We start from the raw sequence: 23,707 nt of genomic DNA, 5'->3' as shown, positions 1-23,707 counted from the left end.
TAACTGAAACTTATTGGTTTTCAATTTTGATCGAAGTCTTTGGCTTTTAATATTAATGTATTTCCATATTAGTTACTTTCTTTTTTTTTTAAACTAAAAATTGGAGTTTGTAGTTGTGTATACTTATGATATTTTAAATAAAATCCATAATGTGTGGGATTGAAAATATTGAAAGATAAAAAAAATTCAAAATCAATAGAGAAAATTATGTTTTGCCATGAAAAAAGTACATATAAAAATAAGAAACATATTGTATACATACATTTATATATATATATATATATATATGTATGTATAACTGTTGAAACTAAATTTGCGCACGGCAGCAAAAGGTGGAGGTGTTCAAATCCGTTTATCTATAAGGTATCGTTTGGTATGCAGACGGGACAGGACGGAACGGAATGGGACGGGACGGGACAGGACAGGACGGAACGGAACGGAGCGGGAGCAAAGATGTCCTCGGATGGAAACAAGGAGGAAGAAGAAGGAGACGGAGAGGTTATAGTTTTGTGTTCCATAGATGTGGAACGAGTCGTTCCAGAGGGGTGAGGTGGAACGAAAATTCACCCAAAACTCGTTCCGTGGAACAACTCGTTCCACCCGTTTAAGGCGCACCAAACGTGGGACGGAACGCCTTGTCCCACTCTGTTCCGTCCCGTCTCACGTACCAAACGGTACCTAAAAGAACACGTCGGGGGTATGACGGTCAAAGACTCCTATGTTCCCACATTCTTTTTCTGAAATTACAAGGACTGATTCCACGTCAGAAAAGAAAAATATAGAAATAGAATTGGGCACGGGTCATTTTGACTAGACAATTTATGGTATTATCAACGAGTAGGTGATGTACGATGATAAACTGTCAGGAAGGAGAGACAACTCACGCACATGCATGATTGCTTGATGTAAAACATTTTATACTTTTCTGTGTTGCATTTTTTGTGGGCTGCATACCAGTCCGAAGAAAAATCTTTTTAGGATAAAATTCTATATTAAACCGAAAGACTCTCAAAAGATGGATATATATTGCATAATTTTTGGAGTGTGATTTCTTTCGTGATTGTAGGAACTCCATGAATATAACGAACTGGTTGAAGACTTGTTGGATCATGTCCCCGTGTCTTGCGGAATAAGAATCGTCAATCTCAACGAAATTGTTCGGTCCATGACCAGACCTTTGAAGTAACCGATCTACTTTCCCTGGAAAGTCATGATTCCACACCCGCACAACGCTATACTTTATTGCAAGGAAGTCGAAAACAGTATTTCAACCAATACAGGCTCAGGAAGATCATCGATATGATTCAGATCAAATAGATGGACAAAAGCATAGCTGTACAGATCAAATTCTCTTATCAAACAGTCACTTGAGCGTTGGGGTATATACATGGCTCCTGATGCATGCCTTGCATCCAACACCATACAACCTCCCCCACCGAAACGGATGCAGATTTAAATTTAGACTTTGAAGACGACGGCGCACCTCTATCAGGAAAAAAAACTTCTAGTTTGTGGCAAAATGCTGACAATCTGCATTCAACAAAATCCCTGGCCCTCACCAGAAACCATCTCCGCCGCCATTCGCCACACATGACATCAATGTTCCTAGAGATCTGGTACATGTTTCTCAAGTTGGATGGACTTTTCATCTTCGAAAGATTTGTACGAGCAAATTCTCTCACCAGTTTGCTAAACGTCACAGCTCTGATGCTTACTTTGCATCTGCTTTGGAGTTTCAAGTCCATCCGTTATTTTCAGATTTGCTTGCGATATAGTTTCCTCAGAGGGGAAGCTTAAGCCTTTCAACTCTGAAAGCCTTATCCGGGAATAGTTTCACATCATCAGTTAACTCGCAGCAAAAACTCAACACCAGCAGTTTTTGCAGTGTTTTATCTGATGATTTGAAACTGTATCCAACTAAGGCTTTTACCAGTTCCATTGCTAAGCTTTGCTTTTCTGACACTATGCACTGAGAGCAAAACTGAAAATAAAACTAGACCCAATCCCCCAAACAGAAAATAAAAGGCGCATCTCCAAAAGGAACTTTACAGAGCCTCTACATTAACGACGCGATACTACACATCTCAACCATTAACGTAGATCCTATGCCTATAATCCCACAGGCATAGCATGCCAATAAACCATAGTATTGACTAGTGTTTATAAATTAGTCACTTATTCCCTCACTAAAACAAAAAGACAGTCGCTTCATATCACCTTTAAATGTTGCACCCCAGAACTCTTCGTCAGTAACAGGCACAGGGGTGATCTTACTTTCAGGATTCTCAGAGCTTCTCAGTCCTCCAACCGTTGTGGAGTAGAAAGGTCCTGTAAAATTTTTATTTCAATTAAACGTCAGCATGAATGAACTCACTAGCACACCCACAAACGAGAAGCAAAGTTTGCTTAGGAGAAGAGAAGCAATTGGTTTTTGTTTCTGCATTGGCCTTCTTGATGTACCCTTTGGGATATTAATCTTGGAATTAATTGGGATGATGTAAAAAGAGTGAGGAACTTAATGGTCAACCAATCTAACGAAGGGCGGTGCCTCTAGTTTTGTTAGTAGTGAATAGCAGAGAGTTCACATTCTTTCTGTCCTTGGGTAACTTGCCGATTTACTTGGATGATCCTACTTGGGGTGAGCTTTCAATATTTTTTTATGGCTTTCCCTCCTTTCTATTCGTATACCGTACTCCACGGCATTACTCATCCAAATCGGAGCTTATATTACATATGCATACAAACACTCAAAACAATAAAATGGTACCAAATTAGATGAAACAGAAAGCAACAAAACCATAACTCAGTAGCACAAAATCCCCTCAAAGTTGAATGCAGCTTAAATCAGAAGAAAAGTAAATATCCACCAACTTCTCAACGATATCGATGTTTGTTGCACGTTAAACAAACATTGTCATGCTTTAAAACCTCTTGTATAGCCTTAAAAATAAAGAAAACCATAATGAAGCTTTAAAGTTGAATGCAGCTTAAATCAGGAAATGGAGATGTTAAAGAAAACTCTATTCAAATCCCAAACGAATGGTATCTGAGTACAGTCGAACATAACAAGCATGATTGAAACCTGCTTCTAGAATCTAGACACAAAACTTTCCATCTGATCAATAACTCATGCGAGGCAGGAGGAGGGGTGGGGGGATGGGTAACCAAGATAACAACACAATGAAACTTATTGCAACACCTAAAGCACTTGAGATTAGAAAACGCCCTTGGTTGGATTAGATTAGCAACCAGTCCAAAAATAGAGTGGAAATTAGAACACCATCCAGAGAAGCCAAGATTATTAAGGGAAATGCTTGTTGCTTAGCCTAATTAGTTCCTTAGAAACGCAAAGACCATTTATCTTGGTTTTCTCTCACATTTCCTTTGCAATGATATTTGAATAAACAAACAGCAAGGGTATTCTAACCTTGAACACCATGGTAAGCTTCTAGGAGAGGCTTTTCTCCTCTGCTTCCTCAGGCGATTGTTTGTTGAGGGTGATGTAGACCATTTGGAATGTTGATGTTGCAGGTGAAAAGAAGACCTCTTCTGTTCCATGGTTTTCTGGCTGCTGGTCGACCAATGTTTTTGAGAAGAAAGTACATTTCAGAGATAAGAAACTAGGAAGAAAGAAAAGAAAACAACGATTAATAGATAAACATAAATTAATCACCTCGTATGCCCAACAGACATTCCATTACATTTGGGTCCAACAATTTCTCGATTAACACTAGGTACAGAAACAGGCACATGATTCAAATGCTCTAATATCTACACCCTGAGGCGGCCGAGTTATGACACAAGAATTTACCACACAAAGCTCATGACTAGCTATGACACAGAATAAATTACGAATGTGACTTGTTAAAGACGCATGAACTTAACTACAAAGCTCATGAACACATGTGTGTACATATGAAGATCAATAAATATTGGAAGAAATGAAAGTGAAAACTGCATCTGAATAGAAAGAAACAAGAAATCTTGAAAGAAAGCACTATTTTTTGTTTTTTATTTTCAAAATTTGAACAAACAAGATCATAAATAAACTGCTAGATTAAATAGACAGACAATCAGCAGCTGGTGCACACAGCACAGCTACATCAATTCCTAACCGATTCATGACCAATTCCAGGTACCGTTGCTTGGCAACAATCGATGATAAATTTCTGGAAAGGAAGAGACGAATCAAACTCGTTGCTTGGCAACAATCGATGATAAATTTCGGGCGTTTGAGGTTATTTAGTGGGTCAAAACATATTTGAATTATTTTTGTACTTTCCGGTTTTATTTCTTTTACTGTTAGGGTTTGTGCAGCTGTTTTAACAATTTTTCAGGTTGTATTTTTAGTTATACAATTTTCATTCTATTATCAATCAAACGGACCGTTGGCGTTTCAGAATTATATTAAAGGGTGATCGTTCATCAGTATTTAACCTATAATGCCGTGTCACGAATATAAGACTACGTATTATTAATTTCTACATTTGCTATGATAATATATATAAATTGTAACAGTTGGAATTAAAGAAGCCGTCTTTGAAACAACACATGAACATGTCCATGTCCGCCGCAGTATGATTAGCACCGCCACAACGCATTCCGCAAGTAATGAAACGCTATGCACCAGACAATACCATACGCCGGTATCATGGCATTATTACGTACCAAACGACCCACTCCTGCACCAGTGCTAGGCACACCACCACCAGTACTGCCATCTCCTCCGCCGCTGGCACCTTCACCTCCGCTGCCTCCACAGTCATCTCTGCCTCTGGCAGCCACCGTGGTGATGATGGCGAGAACAACCACAACTTTCACTAACGTGCGCCAAGTTGGAGCCATATTGATTGCAACTAATCTAAGATTTTCCTACGACAAAAGACGAAAATATGATAAAAAGTAAGATCATATGCGTTTATATAGGCATTAAAATATTTTGGGCTCAAATACCTAATTATTGACATGCATGCGTGAAAATGTTTTTCTAACACGCGTGCGAATAAAATTTTCTTACGATATTCTATTTATTAACACTTTTAATATAAAATTAAGAATTGACACAAATATCAAAGAGTACATTCGAAATAACATTCGAGAGATCTTCAATTTAAAAAAACTTTAATATAAAATAAAATGCCAACTTGGCAAAGCTAATTACCACCGTGCCCGTGAGTTTAAGGGCAAAATCATTCACATCCAAACTCAGAGGATTGAGATGGCACTCCATAGCTAGAGAAATGTCACTCTTGATAAAAACTTCTACGCACAAAGCCTTGAATATAATGAACAAGAGGACACTCTTTGATAACTAGCAACTTCGAGTCTGAAAAGTAACTGGCAACGAACCAACTAGTCTCCTACCGACACGAATTTTGTGCGAACACTGTCAACGAAGATAATGATTCTAACAAAGTAGATCTAGAGGAGTTGATGACACACCAACACAATTAAATTACTTACGAAGAAAGACTCTCTAAGGAGGCACTTGTTGATATAAATACTAAGACGAAAAATAGATAAGCAATAATTCATGATTGTACTCATGATCATTTATACAAAACTTTTGGTTATCGAATAAGTCTTAGTTCAATTGTTTGTCACCTTGACTATCATCGGGACATGCCGTCGTGCGATCGATGACTCAAAATTACGTTTTATCTGAAGTATTTCTGATTATTCACTAATCGCTTTTAATCAGTATCTGATAATAATTACTTTGAAATCAAACAACTATCCTCGGCAGCACAAATCAGTGAGATTTTGCCTTGTTTTCTTTTATCATGTACAACCAAAAGGTGCAACGCATAAGAAGGCTTTACCAGGAAACATTGTTGGTAAGCTAATCCTAAAGTTTTAAGTTTCAACCATCCAACACACTGTTAGTTCGATGTTGATCTTCGTTTAGTTGGGACAGCCAGAACCCTCGAGGTATCTCCGATCCTTTAAGAACTCTGTAAATTCTTGATTGGCATTCCAGAAACCAGGAAGGACCTTCACCGCTTCTTTGTAGGAACGTTGATGAATTTTCTTCCATAGACTGCAGAACTCTATCTACTGATAATACAGTTCTACCAAAATTACAGCCGGCTCATATGTGTGTCGGTATATGGTACTATATCATCAACAATATTTTTCCCCTGTAGGACATATTGATCGAATCAGAGACACAAGCGCAAAGCTAAAACTACCTGTCCCAAACAAATAGGCGGAGAAATAAAAGGGGGGATTACCGATGAAAAGTTTCACAGCAGATCAGACTAGAAAGTAGCCAAACCATACGGAAGCACCTATTACACCAACCAGGCATAACAGGGAAATGATATCTGCAGTCCCAATGGATGGATCTGATAACAAGTAAATCTTATGAGCATTGCTGTCCCCTCTAAAACCTCTGACAATCATTGCCTGTAAAAGCCATAACATTGGTGAAACATGCAAAACCAGAATTACTTTTTCTCTCTTACTTCTGTGAGTTAATGCACAAACCTGTGAAATCTGCTCTGCATGGCTAAAAATATTTGTGAAGATCCGACGGAAGTAGGCAAATAAAACTGAAAAGTAAGAACCAAATCATAAAAGGAAAGTCGCCAATGACAATCAAGAAAAAGGTGATAAGACGGTGTTCAAATAGATAAATGTTTAATATCAGTTTGTCCCTCATCATCTAAGCTGACAGTTACACTAAAGTGATAGAGCATGAGGTAGTTCTACATGTAGGCAACGAAACATCTTTAACATAGCACAGAATTCATAAAAGATGAAGGAATCAGATTGTTAAGATTACTCAGTCAAGCTGAAAAGATATTTACTAGACCAAACTAGACAATATCCATAAACAAAGGGGGCTATAAGTGTTATACAGTGTGAACAACACACAAATATGATAAAATTTAGATAGCAGAAACTCTTCCTGCTTTGAGGACCCTACAACTCAGATTCATTTGTAGCTAAGGACGAGAAGACCAACAATAACAACACAAAAATTCATATGTTGGATGCATGCTTACGATCAATTGTTTCCACCATTGTCAGCTGTTCCCAGTTTATCCTACGAGATACAATCCCCAATGCAACATTCCGAACCTACAAACACATTAGAAGTATATTCCAAAGGAGTAGATATCAGTTTGAGTAGATTTTAGAGCTAAATCATCACTAATCCTCTGTCAAGAAAATCATCTGAAAATTTTGGAATCACTGAACACAAATCTTATTGACCAATCCCCATACCTCATCAAAAACCAGATTGATGAACCTCAATGAAAGCATGAGGGTAAGAATAATTTCAGCCACTGGCACACCAAGATGTGTCAAAGGGAGCATAAACCACCGCAAAGCAAATGCAAGTTCTTCAGGGGTTGTGGTTGTAAGGCAAAGGCTCGCACTTTGAAAGACCTTTCACAAAAATACAAAGCCTAATTATCAGTATAAATAAAAGCTTCTTCATCAATTGTATGGTTACATCACTTTAATCTCAAAATTTGTGTCCCTACATATACAAACACACCCTTATAATGTGATTTCAATGGGCACCCAAACATATTGTTATTTAATAAGAGGCAAAAGGTGCACCGAGCAGAGATAGAAGCAACTTACAGTAAAGGTTAAGCAAGCAGCTGTGCTCGCTACAGACAACCCCTTCCTTGTAAACTGTATTGGACCTAGCTTCATAATTAAATATGAGTAACCTTCCAGGGATGCAGGAAGATTTGATAATCCCATCATTGCAGAAGGTGGGGTTCTCAACTGAACAAGCGGTGGTACACCATCTGAACCCAGCCCCAGCATAATGAATAAAATTCCAGAAATCAAGGACACTCTTCCCAGTTGGTCCTGTAACCAAAAAAATACCCTGCATTAGTATCTTGATTATCGATTCACAACAAAGGAAGAAGGAATAACAAAATACCAGATGCATCACTAAGGCCTTGTTAATAAAATACTAAAGACTAAGAAGTTAGTACAATTAAAACTAGCTCCTGACTCATAGGCTGGTGCTTAGTTATTTACCATCCATGTGTGTCTTGGAAGAATCCATATTGACAAAACGGCCAAGTATACTACTAATCCAAAGCGCAGTATTATATGTGACCTTGCTGGTAAAACAACTAGAGCCAAAAGCCAAACCTGCATGGTCAAAATGAAAAAAGGTAATAAAACAGAAGTTACAAACCGCATATATGCCCTATCCCAAAAAAAATTTATCATGCAAACTTTACCAACAGTGAGGTGTTATTTACAAATATGCTTTAACAAAAGACAGAGGCCCAGGATGCAAAATGATATCATTACCATTTGATTGTTAAGTGCATTTAACAACATAAACAGCCTCCGCTTTAAAATCATTTGATTGTGCTCAAAATTTTGGTTGATCTAAAAAAATCTCATTCCATATGATGTTTCTACTTGACTTAGCTAGTATATTCAATAGAAATGTCATCTCTTAAGGTTTGAGAGTCGCCGCCTTTCAATAATAGTTGGAGATTTCAGGTGTATCATATGCATGGAATTCTACTCCTCTCATCTAAAATTTTAAAGGGCACTGCCGTTGCAATTTCTTACACTATACAAATCGGTTCTTCCTAAACCTCGCATGTTGACAGGCCAAGTCGAAACTTGGACACGGAAACAACCATTTAATGTTCCCTAACCCTCTCTCTGGTACAGAAAAAAGAAAAGACAAGTGAACAACAACATTCTTTCATATTAAAGTTCTATGTTGTAACACAATTAAAATCAGGAAGAAGAAGAAAAGGTAACATTTTTTATCAGTCTTATCAAATTGCTCCGCAACATATACTTATCAAACACATAACACTAGAAACTCAATACGAAGCAAACTGAAATACCTAAAATCAAAAATAAAAACTTGAACTTTAAATGCCATCGAAACCCAAAACGCATACATCAATTCATCCTTTTCAGCTAAATATACGGTACCAAATTAGACCAAACCCACCATTTATCATAAAAAACCAGGAAATACCCATCAAAATTAAGCATACCAATTTGATTCTGGGGTCCACAGAATGAAGGAAGGTGGTGGGTTCCGAGACGTACTGGCAGATGGGGCTAGTAGTCGCGCCTGAAATCAGCCTGAGGAATTTCTCGGCTCCGAAAGCTTTGGTCGGCAAAACGTTCACCCACCACGGGCTTTGGCTGCTATCGCTCGCCGCAGCTCGAATTTGGAGGGTTAATCTCGGCTTTGCTTGTATAAGGGTTTTGTTCAGTGAGCTCGGGTGAGTGAAATTTGAGGCAATTAGGGTTTTGGGATTAGGGTTCAGCGGGAAAGAGGGGAATGTTACCGTTGTGACGGCACGGTAAGCGAAGCTCATGGGTGAAGCTGAGTGTGGGAGAGAGAGGGAGGATTTTAGGGATGTTTCTGTACAGTCGGTTAATTTCCAAAGTGGCGGGAATTTAACGGTTTATCTCAACTTATGAGAGAATTTTGCAGCATCGGAGGTTAATATCTATATATCTCTATTAATTAATATAACGTCAATCAAACTTTTATAAAATTATCAGTTTAACAATTTAATTAAAATAAAATATGAATAAGAAATATGGGGCATAAATGTAATCTCAAATAACCAAATTTTGCTGTTTTTTTTTTCAGCATAGGAGGTTAATATCTATATATACTATTATTAAGAGAACCCCATTTGTCAACTTTTTATCAATTTTTTTTTCTATTTTGTCCTCACTTTTGCCCATTTTTCTATTTTTCCCTCACTTTTGATGCACAATACTTACGTAAGGAGGGCAAAATAGTAATTTTGTATCTTTTGAAAAAATAAGAATCATATCCCTATTTTTCCTATTTTACCCTCACTTTTGATTCACAATATTTACATAAGAATGACAAAACAATAATTACGTAATATTAAGATAAAATATGCACTTATTAAGAGAAATTGTTCCACCATCGTTTTTTCATACTCTTTTTAAATTTTTAAAAACTAATCACTCCTTAATAAAAAAAAACAAAAAATAAAATGAAATTGTTCACATACACAGATTGTGTGCTTATTGGCTAGTAACCATTAAATGAAGATATTTTTAGGTCTACCCCAAATACAAACCAGTACATTACATGTAGAGCTACGGAATTGTTGATATTTCTGTTGAAATATCTGAAAAATTAAGGATCGATATGAAAATGGATGGTGAAATGCAAACTTCACTTTACATATGCAAAATATAAGAAAATCAATGAATAGCGACGATATTTATCAATTTACTTCATAAATTTTGCCATAACTAATGCATACATTTATCATACATATGTGCATATCAATGAATAGCGACGATAATTATAATCCATTGCAGATTTCTAATTTTTTTTTTTTTGAGATATTTTTCTCTAGTTTTCGACTAATATGAATGGAATATATACCCTCTCCATTGCAAACTTCCATAATTTCCGTTGAAGGCAACCGATATCAATATACATTAAACATAGATATCAATATACATTAAACATAGAAGTGACAACATTATTCTTTATATACACATATTTTTTCTAAAATATTAGATATTTATTGAAAATATCATAAGATAGTACAAAGGATAGCTCAACCCATTTCTTATTGATAATGTCGGATTTGAATTGATCTGGACTGATCCATTAACTGGTAATTGGCAGTTTAATTGCACTTTTGTATTCTAGTTGCACGTGAGTTGAGATGCAAGACGCTTATTTCTCAAGACTAGTTGGTATTTAACAACAATTCATACATGAATAATCAACATTCAAGCAGTGTATTAGTGTGAAAGATAACACTAATTAGGACGATTAAACTCTTCCAGTGCGGCTCCTTTCTTGAGCAATAACATCTTCAACCCCAACATGGATGACACACGTCGAAAACAACTGCGTTGCAGTTACAAGGATTGTTATTGTCTCCAACGTACGCTGTTAATACAACACATAACACCGTGATTAGTCATGTAATTAGTTAAGCTTCTTTTGTTTCTGCAATAAAAATTTCAACACTATTACTACTTGCTCTTTCCCTAGCTATATGAGCCATCAGTAGATTCTTACATGTGACGAATGTATTGTGTATACAACTTCCTTCTCATAGCCATTAATCATGTGACGACTAATAGGTGAGGATCATGTGTGAAAAGACAACGTATATGCATCTATGCAAAAAGGCTGCTAGTACTAATTGTAGTGTGCCACAATGCCTAGTACAAGGAAATCTTTGGTGCAAGTGAAACTGATTGTATCGGTCTTTCTGGTCACATGACTAGTCACATATGAAAGAATTATTATACATAATTGTATATACAACCGGTGAGAGGGAAGTTTTCCTCGCCAAGTACGGTAATTACGCTTACATTGGTTTTATATTTCAAATATATATGTGTGTGTGTGTGTGTAAGAGCAGCAACTTACCAAGTTGGAATCTGTCCAACCAAGATCAATCTCTTTACATGCCAATCTGAAACAGAAAAAGTGGGGTAGAAATACATGTATGAATTGGAGACCAAACAGATCAAGTGTACCAAAAAAAAATTCACAATTAAGCATTTGATAACATAACACTTTAAGAAAACGCTTCAAACTCCGTACTTTAAATCAAAACCCAACTTTGTAACACCAAAATAATTTCACAACTAAAAATCAATTAGAGCATAACAAGTAGATAGAAAAACATTTTTCTCCCTCCAATCGGGCTCTCAAAGTGTTTTTATATAAAACTTATTGTTGTCGGGCCGTTTGTTTTTTCCTAATTTACTGAAGAACCAAAAGAAGCAGAGGTATTCACCCCATGGCAAGAAGGGTGAGTGAACAAGTAGCAAGAGAAGCAGCAGCGGCTGTGTGCAAGCTGGGGCTGTCCCAATGGACAACGTTGTGGAGTCCAGTGAGTGAGGTCCCAAATCCAACAACTCCAGCAATGAGGGAGAAGATCACAAAGAACCCAGTTGCCGTATTCCCAAATGGAAAATATATTGGAAATATCCGAGCAGGAATCGACAAAACAGATGCTGCATGCATGCACATTAAATGTTGTTAGTTACCACAATTAAGTTGTAATTGATGAGAAATTGTTCAGTGTGATTGCCACAATTCAATCACATGTGATGTGATGATCATGCCAGAAGATTTCACGTAATTGAAAGACTATGCCAATCGATAATTACCGGTTTCGCGAGACCTTTGGATTCCATGGCTGACAGCCCAAGAAGCAATGACAATCACAACGAAATACAGAACAAGATTAACAATTAGGAGAATTGATGCTGCAGATTTTGCCCCTCCATTAGCCATGGCCTTTGAAGTTTTTTCAGAGATGGAAGGAGAAGAACTAGATGTTGTCACCCTTAAAGAGCTCAGCTTACAGAACTATATATTCTGAATTTTAATATGCGTCTTTAATTCAAAGAAATGGCTTACATTCTTTTCCTTCATTGGGATTGCCTCATGGAAGGGCCAAAGAATCCTTTATTTGATTTCCGCACTCATTTTCTTTCTACTACACATCCTGTTTATTTTTCGCCTTTAAATTAGATTAATAAATCAAATGAGATTACGAGAATTAAAATACGTAAATAAACAAAATATAATCACTTCTGTACGGCAGCTCTTTAGACTTTGATGGAATAAAGTTTCCATGCTAAGCACACAAAATAAAAGAATAAAGTTATACTTTTCTCTGTTTAATGCTTCTTTTCTGGCAAAAGAAATGCGTATTATTGTATACAGTAGAGCTCGAGTGCTAACCAATTCATATGTCGCTAATTACGAGTCTGGAACCTTTACAGAATGTACCCCATAATCTGAATCGTTTGGTGTTCGGATCCTCATTGAAAGCTCAATTCTACCAGAATTTGATGAAAAGGTTTATCTGTCTGTGTGACTATATAAATAGATGAACATAGTGTTTTCAGATTTTGGTGAATTTGCAGGGAAGATCTTCGAACGAGGACTTAAAAAATGAACGGTTTGAATCAATTCCGAAATTTATTTCTTATGCAAAAACCAGAGTTCATATGCTGCGTAAAATATCCAATAAACTGTCAAATGATTCAATTAAGGCTCTCCGATCTACACGATTTCTTCGATACAAGAAAACATTCTACAAAGTTGAACATGACATGAACAATCACTGACAATGGGACCTTTATTTACAAAGGAACTTCTCAAAAGGATTTAAAAGGTGAAGGAATATGCTGCTGCTTTGTCCCAATTAGCTGCGTTTTAGGCCCCAGTGGATTATCTTCAGCGAATTGGTTTCAGACGTTCAATGCAAGCTTTTGAGCTGCAAGAGCTTCAGCCTCAAGGGTTGGCTCCCACAACAATGTAGTTTCTGCCAGCAGTGAGGTCACAATGTAAGGGTCCATGTTTGAAGCTGGACGACGATCCTCCAGATAACCTAACACAAGAGTCAGCAACATCGAAAGGTTCAGTGGTGCAGGTCGTTTCTAAGAGTGACATAACAGAAAGGAATGCTGGGAGCATGCCGATGAAGCTTAAAAGACAACACAAATATATTTACATATTTAACCACAGTTTAAGATAGTAAATACTGAAACTGGGGGTAGTACCTTTTCCTTGCTTCTCAGTTTCACGACCAACACGGATTGAGCAACCACGATTAGCCACTCCCTACGAGTTCAAGTTAAGGAGTATTTAGTTATAAATTTTATAATCCGAAACTTTCTGGTTCCACTGTTTAAAGTTCAAGAGAAACAGCTAGCAATTTTTAAGGGCATACCCAAGAAAATGTGTTAATGCTGGCTGTTTCATGCTTTCCTGTCAGCCTTCTCTCATTTCCTTCTCCGTAAGCACTAATGTGCTCACCATGGCGAAGGGAAAGATTCAAAATGGCCTTCTTAATAACTTCAAAGCCTCCTTCTTCCCTCATGCTCTTTGTACTGTGAAAGCAATGATTATTCAATATATTATTTTTCCTGAGCATACTATCCAATTATACGTAGATATTGTCCATTTCATCAATGTTGTATTGGCTAATTACCTGTAATTGGTGTGGCATCCTGCACCGTTCCAGTCACCCTGTCGATGCAAAATAGGGGATAAGTTCATTCATCGGTGTACAAATACTGAAAATATCGGTATATGGTAAAATCTATATTACCTCTATTGGTTTTGGATCAAGTGTGAGAACAACACCAGCTTGTTCAGTGATTCTCTGCCAGGGTAGGGAAAAAATATACAATTTTTAGTGAATCAAGGGACGCATCGACACACCAAAACTAGTTGAATGATACCATTCAGTTGCAAAACTGCCACCAAGTTATGATTAGGATGAGTTACCTCAAGAATGTATCTTGAAGCCCAGATATGATCTCCAGCTTCAATTCCCACACTCGGACCAACTTGATACTCCCACTGCATGATAATACCGATGATTATTACTGGTGGATGAAAAAAGGTATAGCTACACTACTTGAATTCAGAAGCAGGATAAGATAGAGAAGGGAGAGAGGAAAACCTGGCCAGGCATAACCTCCCCGTTGGTGCCGCTGATGTTAATTCCGGCATAGAGGCAAGCCTTGTAGTGAGCATCTGAGATGTCACGGCCGAATGACTTGTCTGCACCAGCACCACAGTAGTAGGGACCCTGCGATAAGTAGATGCATTATTACCCCGGTATTTATTGATGGCGAAAGATTTTATAAGACGTTTAAATACGAGAAATAAAATTATTTAGGCTGAAACTGACAGTGACAGATTCTTGCAAACAGAATAACAACCTGAGGACCAGGATAACCTCCAACTGGCCAGCCCAAGGGCCATTTCACATCAGTTTGGAGTAATGTGTACTCTTGTTCAATCCCATACCTGAAAAGAATGGTCAAGATTAGTAGATTCTCGAATCTAAATACACACATACTTGACACATTAATGTACATAACCATGACTACATTGTTAATCACTATGTATTAACACAAAGAGATGAAAACTATAATTCCAAGTCCGAATCACCTACGAGACACGCAGGCACACACACAAAACTTAAAACTAAGACTTAAGTTATCAAGGGAGAAATTACCATGGAACTTCGTCTATAACCTTCTTGTTCTTGAAAATCTCAGCAGCCCTGGCGCGCTTGTTTGTTGGGATAGGCTCGCCTTGCGGTGTATATGCATCGCAAATTACCTTTGTGAAGCACATAGAATGATGTCAATTAAGTTTTATATGCTTAGATTCACTGGACATCATAGTACTAACATTTATATATGATACCTACCAAAATATTGTTGCCACCACGGAAAGGGTCCTTAAATATCGCTTGAGGGCTGGAATATAGAAGCTATATCAATTCCATGCTGTAACAATGAAGAGAAACAACCATAAATGTGGTTTTGTTCTGAAGATCTTACTATAGGATTACTTCACTGTCTTCACCGGGTGCTTGTCCGGTACTTGATCCATCATAGTTCCACTTGGGAAGCTCAGACGGATCTTCAACAGGTTTTGATATTGTCTGAAACATTCGTAAACAAACATACGCATGAGAATAATCAAACCTCAATCTTTCAAAGTTTAAATTTAAAGTCCATGGATATTTATCATACCCTTGACTTGCTGCGGACATCAACCCCTGACCCTCCGATCCTGTTTCAAAATGATAAAACATGAAAACATTTTTTGGAAGCAACCTACCATGATATCAAAGATTAAACAACTGACTGCCGAATTTCTTTCAGGTGCGCTAGTTTGCAAGTCCTAACATGCATTACAAATATCAGATGGTAGCGGAGAATATGAGGCATACCAAATGTACTCGGCAATAATCCTGTCAGTGAATGGAGTAAGGTCCAGGTTCAGTAAACCCTCTAGCCTGTTGATTGTATAACCTTCAGCCTTGGTGGCGAGCACTCTAAATTTAGTAGAGCTCCTAGCTGGTCCTTTCTTGTTCTGTTTCAACACAAGAGAACCCCACATCTTTGCTGTCATAGGACTGGCAGTGGTTGAGCTCTTTGTAATCTTCATCTGCCATTGTGAAGTGGGCGCCAAAATCTGCGCCATTTCGGCCTACTCCTCACTGAAAAACAGTATAAACCATCATCAAGGACTTGTAAGTAAACGGATCATGGCGTCTTAACATCAAGATCCATCGAACTTGCAAAATTAAGATCAAAATACCACAGTTTTATGATAAACCTTCATGTGAGAGTAAGAATACTCAGCATAACTAATGAAATTTCATTCCTTTCATTATATAACATGAGATGACCAAGTGTTTTCTTGTTATTATACAATTTAACTATGAAATTCATCGAATGGACCGCCTAATCTCTCCTCTTGTTTTGTTTTTTTGTATGAATATGCATTACCTATTCTTTCTTGCTATTCCCAAGTCTATGTCTAAGCGTTAGTTTCTTAGCATTACCACAATTGTTTTAACATGGTTAACATCTTGTGAGCTTTACAAGTTAGCGCTAGTGTCTTACCCTCGAACTTGTGACATCTTCCAACGTTCAGAACAAAATTACCATTAGTTGGTATTGCACAACAGCGTTTTGAAATTACTATACATGAACATTGTTGTATAAAGAAAGTCAACTTTAAGTATTGTTGGACGAGTAGTGCTATCTACCCTCATTTTTACCCACACACACTCCTTATTAATTCTGCCGTTTAATCTTCCTTAATTCATTCAATATGATGGCTGAAATTTGCGAGAATGTGCTAGAGGTAGAAAATGGTATGTGAATAACACCAGCGTGTTGGACAAGTGGAAAGGAATTACACAAAATAGTAAACGCACATTTGTCAGCTGACAACTTTGACATTGTAAAGCATGTACCAAATGACGAAACAGAGCCCCAATAAATAAACAAGGTAATAATAAATCTCACCAAAAGAAAGAAGAAACAGCGAAAACAAATATAATCAAAACTCTACCATTTGGCAGACTTTTTGCAGCAGAGATACAAGCAAGAAACGAAAAAATGTATCAGACACTGTTAGTTTTGACCGAATGCTTGACTACCTCATCACCCATTAATTAAACAAAGTACATTACTTTCCCGTCCCCCATTGATTTACCTAAAGACTGCTGCAACTTGGCTGGGAACTGGGTTGTGCTGGAACGAGCTTAAGTGAGAGAGAGGAGAGGAGATGTATTTTTGATGGGGTAGTTTTATGTATAAAATAGTGGGTGATGGGCAAAAAGATTTGTTGGCCTTTCCTTAGCCGATAGGGGTGTGGATGTGTGGAGGAAAATAGTTTCTGGTCCCTTTAGAGGCTCCAAGAGAGGCTCCAAGAAAGGCTTTGGATTATGTGAATATTTATGATAGGCATATATAAGGAAAGGAAATAAAGTATAGTTTTAATGCTTGGTCAAGGTTATATATTGCATTGTAAAGTAATATATTTACTTTTCTACAACAAGAAAGTCAATGGGGGACTAAATTTCATTATTTATTTTTCAATCACTTTTCTTGCTTAATTAGAAGAGATTTTACGTTTAAATTATAACAAGCGAAGCAAACAACTAAGTCGGCGAAAATGCAATGTAAGCTTTAGCGGTTTCAATCTTGATGGAATATCAATTGTAATGAACAAATTTTTTCTAGGGTTCATATCGGAACATGACTTCAATATAATGATAAAAATCTTGTAGTCAACCATTTTGTATTTTGACTAACCACTAAAGAGATTTGTCTAACCTTACTAACGCGAAGCGGATACGAAGACTATATATATTGACGGTCAGATTAATACCTAGTTGTGGTTAATTACATAATAATAACACAGCTTTATGGTATACATGTCACCTAGTCGTATGAGTATCATTATAAATAACATATGGTTTGTATTATAAAAAAAAAAAAAAAAAAAAGATTAGCTTCTTGATTCCAAGGAAATATATTATATACAAGGGGTGATCAACGTAATCATGTTCACTAGATACAACTCAAACTCCAAAGTAAAAGCTTGAAAAGATATATAAACTTCGAGGACTTATGCTAAACTCATATTTAATCATACAATTCATTGGATGGACTAATAATTGAGTTGTATAATATTTGATACATGGCACTGATTTTAGCACACTTTTTTTCTTCACACGTACACTCCATGCTTGTTTTTGAACTTTTAATTGAGTAAAAGTAAAGAAAATCAATCGACGACATCAAACAAGCATGCAAACAAAAAACAAAGGGTGCGACGAAATCACTTCCATTGATATATAATAAGGAGTAAGCCCTCTTTTTCTTCATTTCGAATAATCCAACAAATGCTTGGTAATGTTTGTTGGAGAAAAAGACATTATGCGAATGACACTTTTGGAACCATGGTGTGTCTTTATATAGTGATTTGAGATGCACATTTCAAATGCGATTCCTTCGATCGAATGAGCGTTGGAAATTAAATATTATAATATTTAATTATAAAATATGAATGAAAAAATAAGAGTCAGTCAAGTGTTAAAGGTTTTGTATCAAAGGGCGCCACAAGGGGTGCCATCCCCTTTAGTGATATGTTCTAAACCTTAAACGATACATCTCTTGGGAAATCAGTATATTTGAGTTTTATAAAAACTAAAAAACTATTGCCTTTTAAGAGATTTTTTAAGAGAAGAGTTTTCTCCAATGTCTTAGTAAAAATCCGAGTCGTGTCTTGAGAGTATGGAATATATGAAGTTCGCCAGAATCCGAAGATTGAAGTGCTTTGACATCGGATTATAGATTGTTTAATCTTGGGAGACGGACGCCTATAGAACTACAAGCACAAGAGTATGGGCGAAATTCTGTCTTTAAGACATTGCATTTATGCAAGCCTCAATCTCCAAGTTTGTCAAATTTTCTAACTTTTTCTCTAGTTGTTTATATTAATCTCATATATAATTGATGTTGTGAATTTCTTTATGATTATTATCATTGGAATTATATTGTTAATTTCGTATTTTCTAATATTACTCCAACAATCTAAAGACAGAATAAATCTCTATGCAATAATGAGAAAATATGATGAAGTGTTGTAAGATGTATATGCAGTTTACGCGAAAAGCAAAATGAAAGTTATTAAGACAATAAGTCAGTGCCTTCTGGTAGAGACAGATCGAGAGACACAAATGAATGGCGTGTCTGGTTAATACTTGTGTTTCATATACACAATCCTGTTTGCATCTTTGTGAGTTCTCTGATTTTACTCTGCCTTATAACGAGATACATACTTGTGGACGGAAATACTTATATGTTTTGATAGAAGTGGTGATATATAATGCATGAGGAGAATGTCCATGGAAACCGTTGAGCGGTTCTTGACTTTACTTTGGCTGACTTGTTAACCTTGTTGATGTCTGCGTTTGACAATGAAATGGTATTACCGTTTCGATCCAACACCACCACCATTTTAAATTTGAGTATGTAATTAGAAGCAGATATATCATATGTATATATGTGGCTAAAACCAAACGTAGTACTAGAAATTTGGCTAAAAGCCACCCTTTTCATTGGTGTCTATTGTCAAGTGTGGACACTCACATTGGTGGCAAACCTTAATGGCCACCAAGCAGCCACTAAACTAGAGAACATGTCCTATGTAGATGACTCTATTGTAACAATGGCTACCAATATTGCATTGGTGTGTATGGGAATAGTACAACATTTTTATATTTTATAATTATTTCTAAAATTCAAAATATCTCATTGTCCTTCTTATTAGTGGCTAGATTTGAGACTAACATTGGTGCCTTTCATACTCATACACACACACCAATCATATGTTTCTATATTAGGATCAGTGGCTTTTAAGATATAGGGACCAAAGTTGGTGTGAATCTACAGCATTCCAAATGGCCAGTAGGTTCAAATTATATTACATGCATTTTAGTACTAGCTCTGTACTATATTAAAACTCAGCTTCTTAATATAAAATTCACATGAAATTTAAATTTGCAAAAGGATTCACATTTCCAACCAACCACACTTTATATCCAATAGATTTATCAATAACAAGGTTTGTGCTACATAAGAAAGCATATTACATTCAACAATGTTGTCCAACACAACCAAGTACCCAAGGGTGATGACGTTGCATTATATAACACAAATGTACCTAAGCACATCCACCAACAACAAACTGATAACTAACAAAATTCACCCAATTGGTTCTATGCCTTCCCTATGGCATTTGTACTATATACATCAAGTAAAATTCACAAAAAGGATCATAGTTAACTTTTTACTTAATGATGCTAGTGACATTCACCATGCATGGACGATACCTAATCTCATCATCTGTGCCAATATTCTGTAGCACAACAAAACCTTCATCTTTAACTTCTCCACTTGCTTGGATCTACAAACCATTCCCTTGTTCAATTCTATTGACACAAACTTGAGTTACATCAACTCCATTTGGTTCCACCATGCCTCCATCAACAATCCTTTTCAGCGTGGACATAATTTCAGCCCTGACTTCACGCTTCATGTTCTCCACTTCCAAGTCCACCCATCTGTTGTGTGCCACCGTTGAATCGATATGCTTTTTCGTCAATTGTGCAAGCACATTTGCTGACTCAATCCTTTGTTTTTCCTCTCTCTCACATGCCTTCATCCTAAGTCTCTCAATTTCAATATTAGCAACTTTTCTTTGCTCTTCATATGATGCCCTAATTGCTTCAATCTCTCTACAAATTCCCCTTTTCTCAGTTATAATACCTGGCACGTCAGACCACACAACCCCGTCCCAAACCCTCTTACACTGCTGTTTCTCTCAAGCCCCAATACATTAGCGTACACAATATGGTGAACCTCATCAGTTATTATCTATTTCCTATCCTCGTACAATTTCAGCTTTGTATTGAAATCATCCTACAAGTAGTTGCCAAGATTAATTACTAATGTATATGCACTCTGTATACATTTAAAAGCCTTCTAAATCAAAGATATTCCAACCATGTTTCTCAATAATACTAGTAGTATGAGTGATTGTTCTGTTCTTCAGGCTATAGTGCATACCAATAAACTCATATGCATAGGAATCTCTTTCATTACTTCACTGTATTCACTAATGCAAGCTGTCATTGGCTTATGCTCTTTGTTTCACTGACATTAAATAGCAATTAATCTAAAACACCTGATTGTTTAGAATCCACAAACCTTTTATATATCTCACCTACATATATATAGTAGCAGTTGGTAATTGATGGCATACTTACAATTATTGCAGCTGGCGAGCATCCACTGGTTCCCCATTCTTTCGAGTATGTGTCAACATAAAGAATGTAATGCAGTCCGGTTTGCTTCCATTTACTTGTTCATGTTAACATAAAATGTCAAACAACTAATTTCCACATTAACCTTCGTTCCATTTGCACTAACATGTACTTAAGTTACCATAACACGAAACACCTAGAAGAGCCTTACATGTTCGTGTCTGATTTGCGCAAAAGTCTTGGTTCTAGTTGTGTGATTTATTTGTAGTGCCTTCCTGCTCTTTCTAGATGATGTAGCACGCTTCTACATATGTCAAGTTTATCATGCATTAGTAAGGTTATGTGAAAGGAAATTCATCTTAATTTCCAATACATACAATCCATACATTTACCATCCATATTATGTCATAACTAAATCAAGCATATATGGTGTATAAAAAAGGAAGAACATTTGTTGATTGTGTGTTCCCATAGCTGCACTAACAGTTTCCATTGGTCTTGGTTGACACGGCCATGATGACAATGGAATTTCTCCGCTAATGGTGAGTGCAAGCATGGAGTATAGTATGCCTTCTTGAGGTTTGCCTTGTAATTCTTCCATCTATCATTCAACTTCATCTTACAAACCTGTCGAATTTTTGGCTCTAATTCTAGTGTTATAGCATTTGTCCAATCAAGGGTCCCCTGCCCATGTAGATATATATGATGTTAATTATGCACCATCATTTAATATATGAAATATGAATTTGTACAGTTACTTTGTATTACCCCTCCAGTAGGTTTCAAATATTTTTCTAGTAAAACAAATTAAAATTAAAGGAAACAAAGTTAAAAAACGCCATCTTGCACATCACCAATCTGCATGGATGTTGCCTTTTAGTGGTGCATAATGTGATGTGGACCCTATTCTAATTGTCTATGGAGCCTCTTACTAAGTAATTGGTGTGTCTTATTTCAAATATATCACAATGAACCGTAATTTATTCTAGTGCTCATTTCTGAGTGACCAACTGCAAAATAAATGACATAACCAATGAAAACTTAAACTTGTGTATGGATAACAGTGGTTGAGGTCAAAGTAGGTTTCGAATGAATTAATCATAATTAAAAACTTATGGTTTCAATTTGCTTGTTGACAAAGTAAATAAAAGCCCATGTGATGGCATTTTGTGGGTTTTTTTTTATTCGAGGGTTAAAACTAAAAGACAATGAAATAACTAGCTATATATATGGGAAAACCAACCAACCATTAATGCATCTTCTGTTGATTTACCTTAATCCTCTGCCAAGCACGATCCATGTTTGAAGCCCTGTAGAAATTCCTCCAATCAACTATGTTAATTGGAAAATATGATGCTTCTTGAGATAGCATTCCTAAGAACCTAGACAATCTAGCAACAATATGAGGAGGCTTTACCGGTTACCCTTTCTCATTAAATTTCATCAGCTCCTTTGTACCATTGGGTGCCTATCGTGGCCTATTTATTCCCCTAGAAGCCTGTGCTCTACGGGTTATACGTTGACGTTCATCCACGACACCTTCGACATTATTTGGAACTGTGAAATGATCTATGTGGTCATGTTCCATCAGGTTGAATGCCAATGGTTGAGTTTCAATGCCTTCGTCAATCGACATTGATGCAAGTGAGTTATTGTTGCTGACCCACAATACCTTTGTAATTACCTTTCATGTAAACACAAGACAAGTGTGTTAAATTAACATTTGTAAACAAAAGCATTTCTATTTAATACCTCAATTAATTTTCTGGTAAAAAGAGAAGAGTAGCAGATACCTCATGAAATGGCTTCAATGAAACGTCTGTGCCCTCAAGATATTTTCTTGTTTGAGTTTATAGCTTGATGCAATTAAACAAGTAAAGTGAGTAAAGTGAAATCTTTGAAGCCATACATGTTTCCTTTTTGAAATCCAATCTTCAAATTTTTGCAGATAGTTAAGGCGAGTGGGAAGTCCTCCTGCCTAGTAATCCCTAGTAAAACCATTAATTAATTGATATACCCTTATAGGGGTAAGCCCCTAGCCACACTAAATGGCCAGGTGTTGCTATTACCAAATAAAAAAAATTAGCAACCCATTAAATAATTTGACAGTTGGTGAGGTGGCAGATTTGGAATTCATGATTGATGAGATTGGCATATGCATTGTGTGGTCAAAGTTCAGTGCTTTTGTAAGGAGAATCCCGGGACTATTGATTGTTGACACCCTAATTAAATTTTTTTACAATAAGTGGTTGTGAACTTACAAGTGCCCTGCCCTCCATTCTAATGTCAATTATGAATATCAACCACGAAGAGTTTTTTGGACTTACAACAGTTTCAAAAACTCTCAAAATCACACCTAATCACCAATGGCCCCTTTATTCCAAAAAGCTCGTAGGCAATTATTTTGTAACACAAGTGAACCCCTTGTTCTTACGATTGATCATGAAGTAATTGGTCCCATGATGCCTGCCCCAACCAATAACATTGCAACCCCAATTCCCACCCAAGAAAACCTTGTCCCTGTACTTACTGCCAACCATGAAGATCCTAATTTT

The 23,707-nt window shown here is 36.7% G+C and overlaps 3 protein-coding genes across 5 annotated transcripts; all 3 read right to left on the bottom strand.

Annotated features, from left to right (window-relative positions):
* Positions 1-5,687: 5,687 nt before the first annotated feature.
* On the bottom strand, positions 5,688-9,437 carry ABCI12 (cobalt ion transmembrane transporter). Of its 3 annotated transcripts, none has more exons than XR_015955296.1 (8): positions 9,009-9,437; positions 8,014-8,130; positions 7,600-7,836; positions 7,234-7,398; positions 7,011-7,086; positions 6,490-6,554; positions 6,234-6,347; positions 5,688-6,140 (listed from the first exon to the last, which is right to left on the bottom strand). XR_015955296.1 is itself a non-coding variant. In XM_068477537.2 (8 exons), the coding sequence occupies exons 1-7, from the start codon at positions 9,336-9,338 to the stop codon at positions 6,256-6,258; spliced, it is 1,143 nt and encodes a 380-aa protein (XP_068333638.2). In that variant the 5' UTR covers positions 9,339-9,437; the 3' UTR covers positions 5,688-6,140; positions 6,234-6,255. The 3 variants fall into 3 exon arrangements, 2 of the variants coding, with proteins under 2 accessions (XP_068333638.2, XP_088539624.1); XM_068477537.2 differs by having other exon boundaries at positions 6,234-6,408; XM_088683498.1 differs by lacking the exon at positions 8,014-8,130 and having other exon boundaries at positions 6,234-6,408.
* A 1,082-nt stretch (positions 9,438-10,519) lies between these two features.
* Positions 10,520-12,449, bottom strand: LOC137736655 (membrane protein PM19L-like). The gene is made up of 4 exons (XM_068475890.2): positions 12,157-12,449; positions 11,781-12,000; positions 11,408-11,453; positions 10,520-10,918 (listed from the first exon to the last, which is right to left on the bottom strand). Exons 1-4 carry the CDS (start codon positions 12,281-12,283, stop codon positions 10,799-10,801), a joined length of 513 nt encoding a protein of 170 aa, XP_068331991.2. The 5' UTR covers positions 12,284-12,449; the 3' UTR covers positions 10,520-10,798.
* A 557-nt stretch (positions 12,450-13,006) lies between these two features.
* LOC137736805 (glutamine synthetase leaf isozyme, chloroplastic) lies at positions 13,007-17,311 on the bottom strand. The gene is made up of 14 exons (XM_068476076.2): positions 17,033-17,311; positions 15,756-16,025; positions 15,556-15,595; positions 15,361-15,464; positions 15,228-15,276; positions 15,030-15,136; positions 14,731-14,818; positions 14,469-14,597; positions 14,291-14,365; positions 14,112-14,165; positions 13,992-14,029; positions 13,731-13,890; positions 13,561-13,621; positions 13,007-13,388 (listed from the first exon to the last, which is right to left on the bottom strand). Exons 2-14 carry the CDS (start codon positions 16,007-16,009, stop codon positions 13,249-13,251), a joined length of 1,299 nt encoding a protein of 432 aa, XP_068332177.1. The 5' UTR covers positions 16,010-16,025; positions 17,033-17,311; the 3' UTR covers positions 13,007-13,248.
* Positions 17,312-23,707: the final 6,396 nt, after the last annotated feature.

This window comes from Pyrus communis, chromosome 13 (assembly GCF_041283825.1).
Source record: "Pyrus communis isolate YQ-2024b chromosome 13, ASM4128382v1, whole genome shotgun sequence".
Taxonomy (NCBI): Eukaryota; Viridiplantae; Streptophyta; class Magnoliopsida; order Rosales; family Rosaceae; genus Pyrus; species Pyrus communis.
This window is presented reverse-complemented; position numbering and strand designations above follow the sequence as displayed.

Coding starts and splice junctions, on each gene's coding strand:
- ABCI12 (XM_068477537.2), bottom strand. CDS start 9,338: ATGAGCTTCGCTTACCGTGCCGTCACAACGGTAACATTCCCCTCTTTC. Junction 8,131..9,008: donor TGGACCCCAGAATCAAATTG/GTATGCTTAATT, acceptor TTGACCATGCAG/GTTTGGCTTTTGGCTCTAGT. Junction 7,837..8,013: donor TTCCAAGACACACATGGATG/GTAAATAACTAA, acceptor TTTTGGTTACAG/GACCAACTGGGAAGAGTGTC.
- LOC137736655 (XM_068475890.2), bottom strand. CDS start 12,283: ATGGCTAATGGAGGGGCAAAATCTGCAGCATCAATTCTCCTAATTGTT. Junction 12,001..12,156: donor CCAAAGGTCTCGCGAAACCG/GTAATTATCGAT, acceptor GCATGCATGCAG/CATCTGTTTTGTCGATTCCT. Junction 10,919..11,407: donor GTTGGACAGATTCCAACTTG/GTAAGTTGCTGC, acceptor TTGTATTAACAG/CGTACGTTGGAGACAATAAC.
- LOC137736805 (XM_068476076.2), bottom strand. CDS start 16,009: ATGGCGCAGATTTTGGCGCCCACTTCACAATGGCAGATGAAGATTACA. Junction 15,277..15,360: donor GACAGTGAAGTAATCCTATA/GTAAGATCTTCA, acceptor TCTATATTCCAG/CCCTCAAGCGATATTTAAGG. Junction 13,891..13,991: donor GGATGCCACACCAATTACAG/GTAATTAGCCAA, acceptor TTGCTTTCACAG/TACAAAGAGCATGAGGGAAG.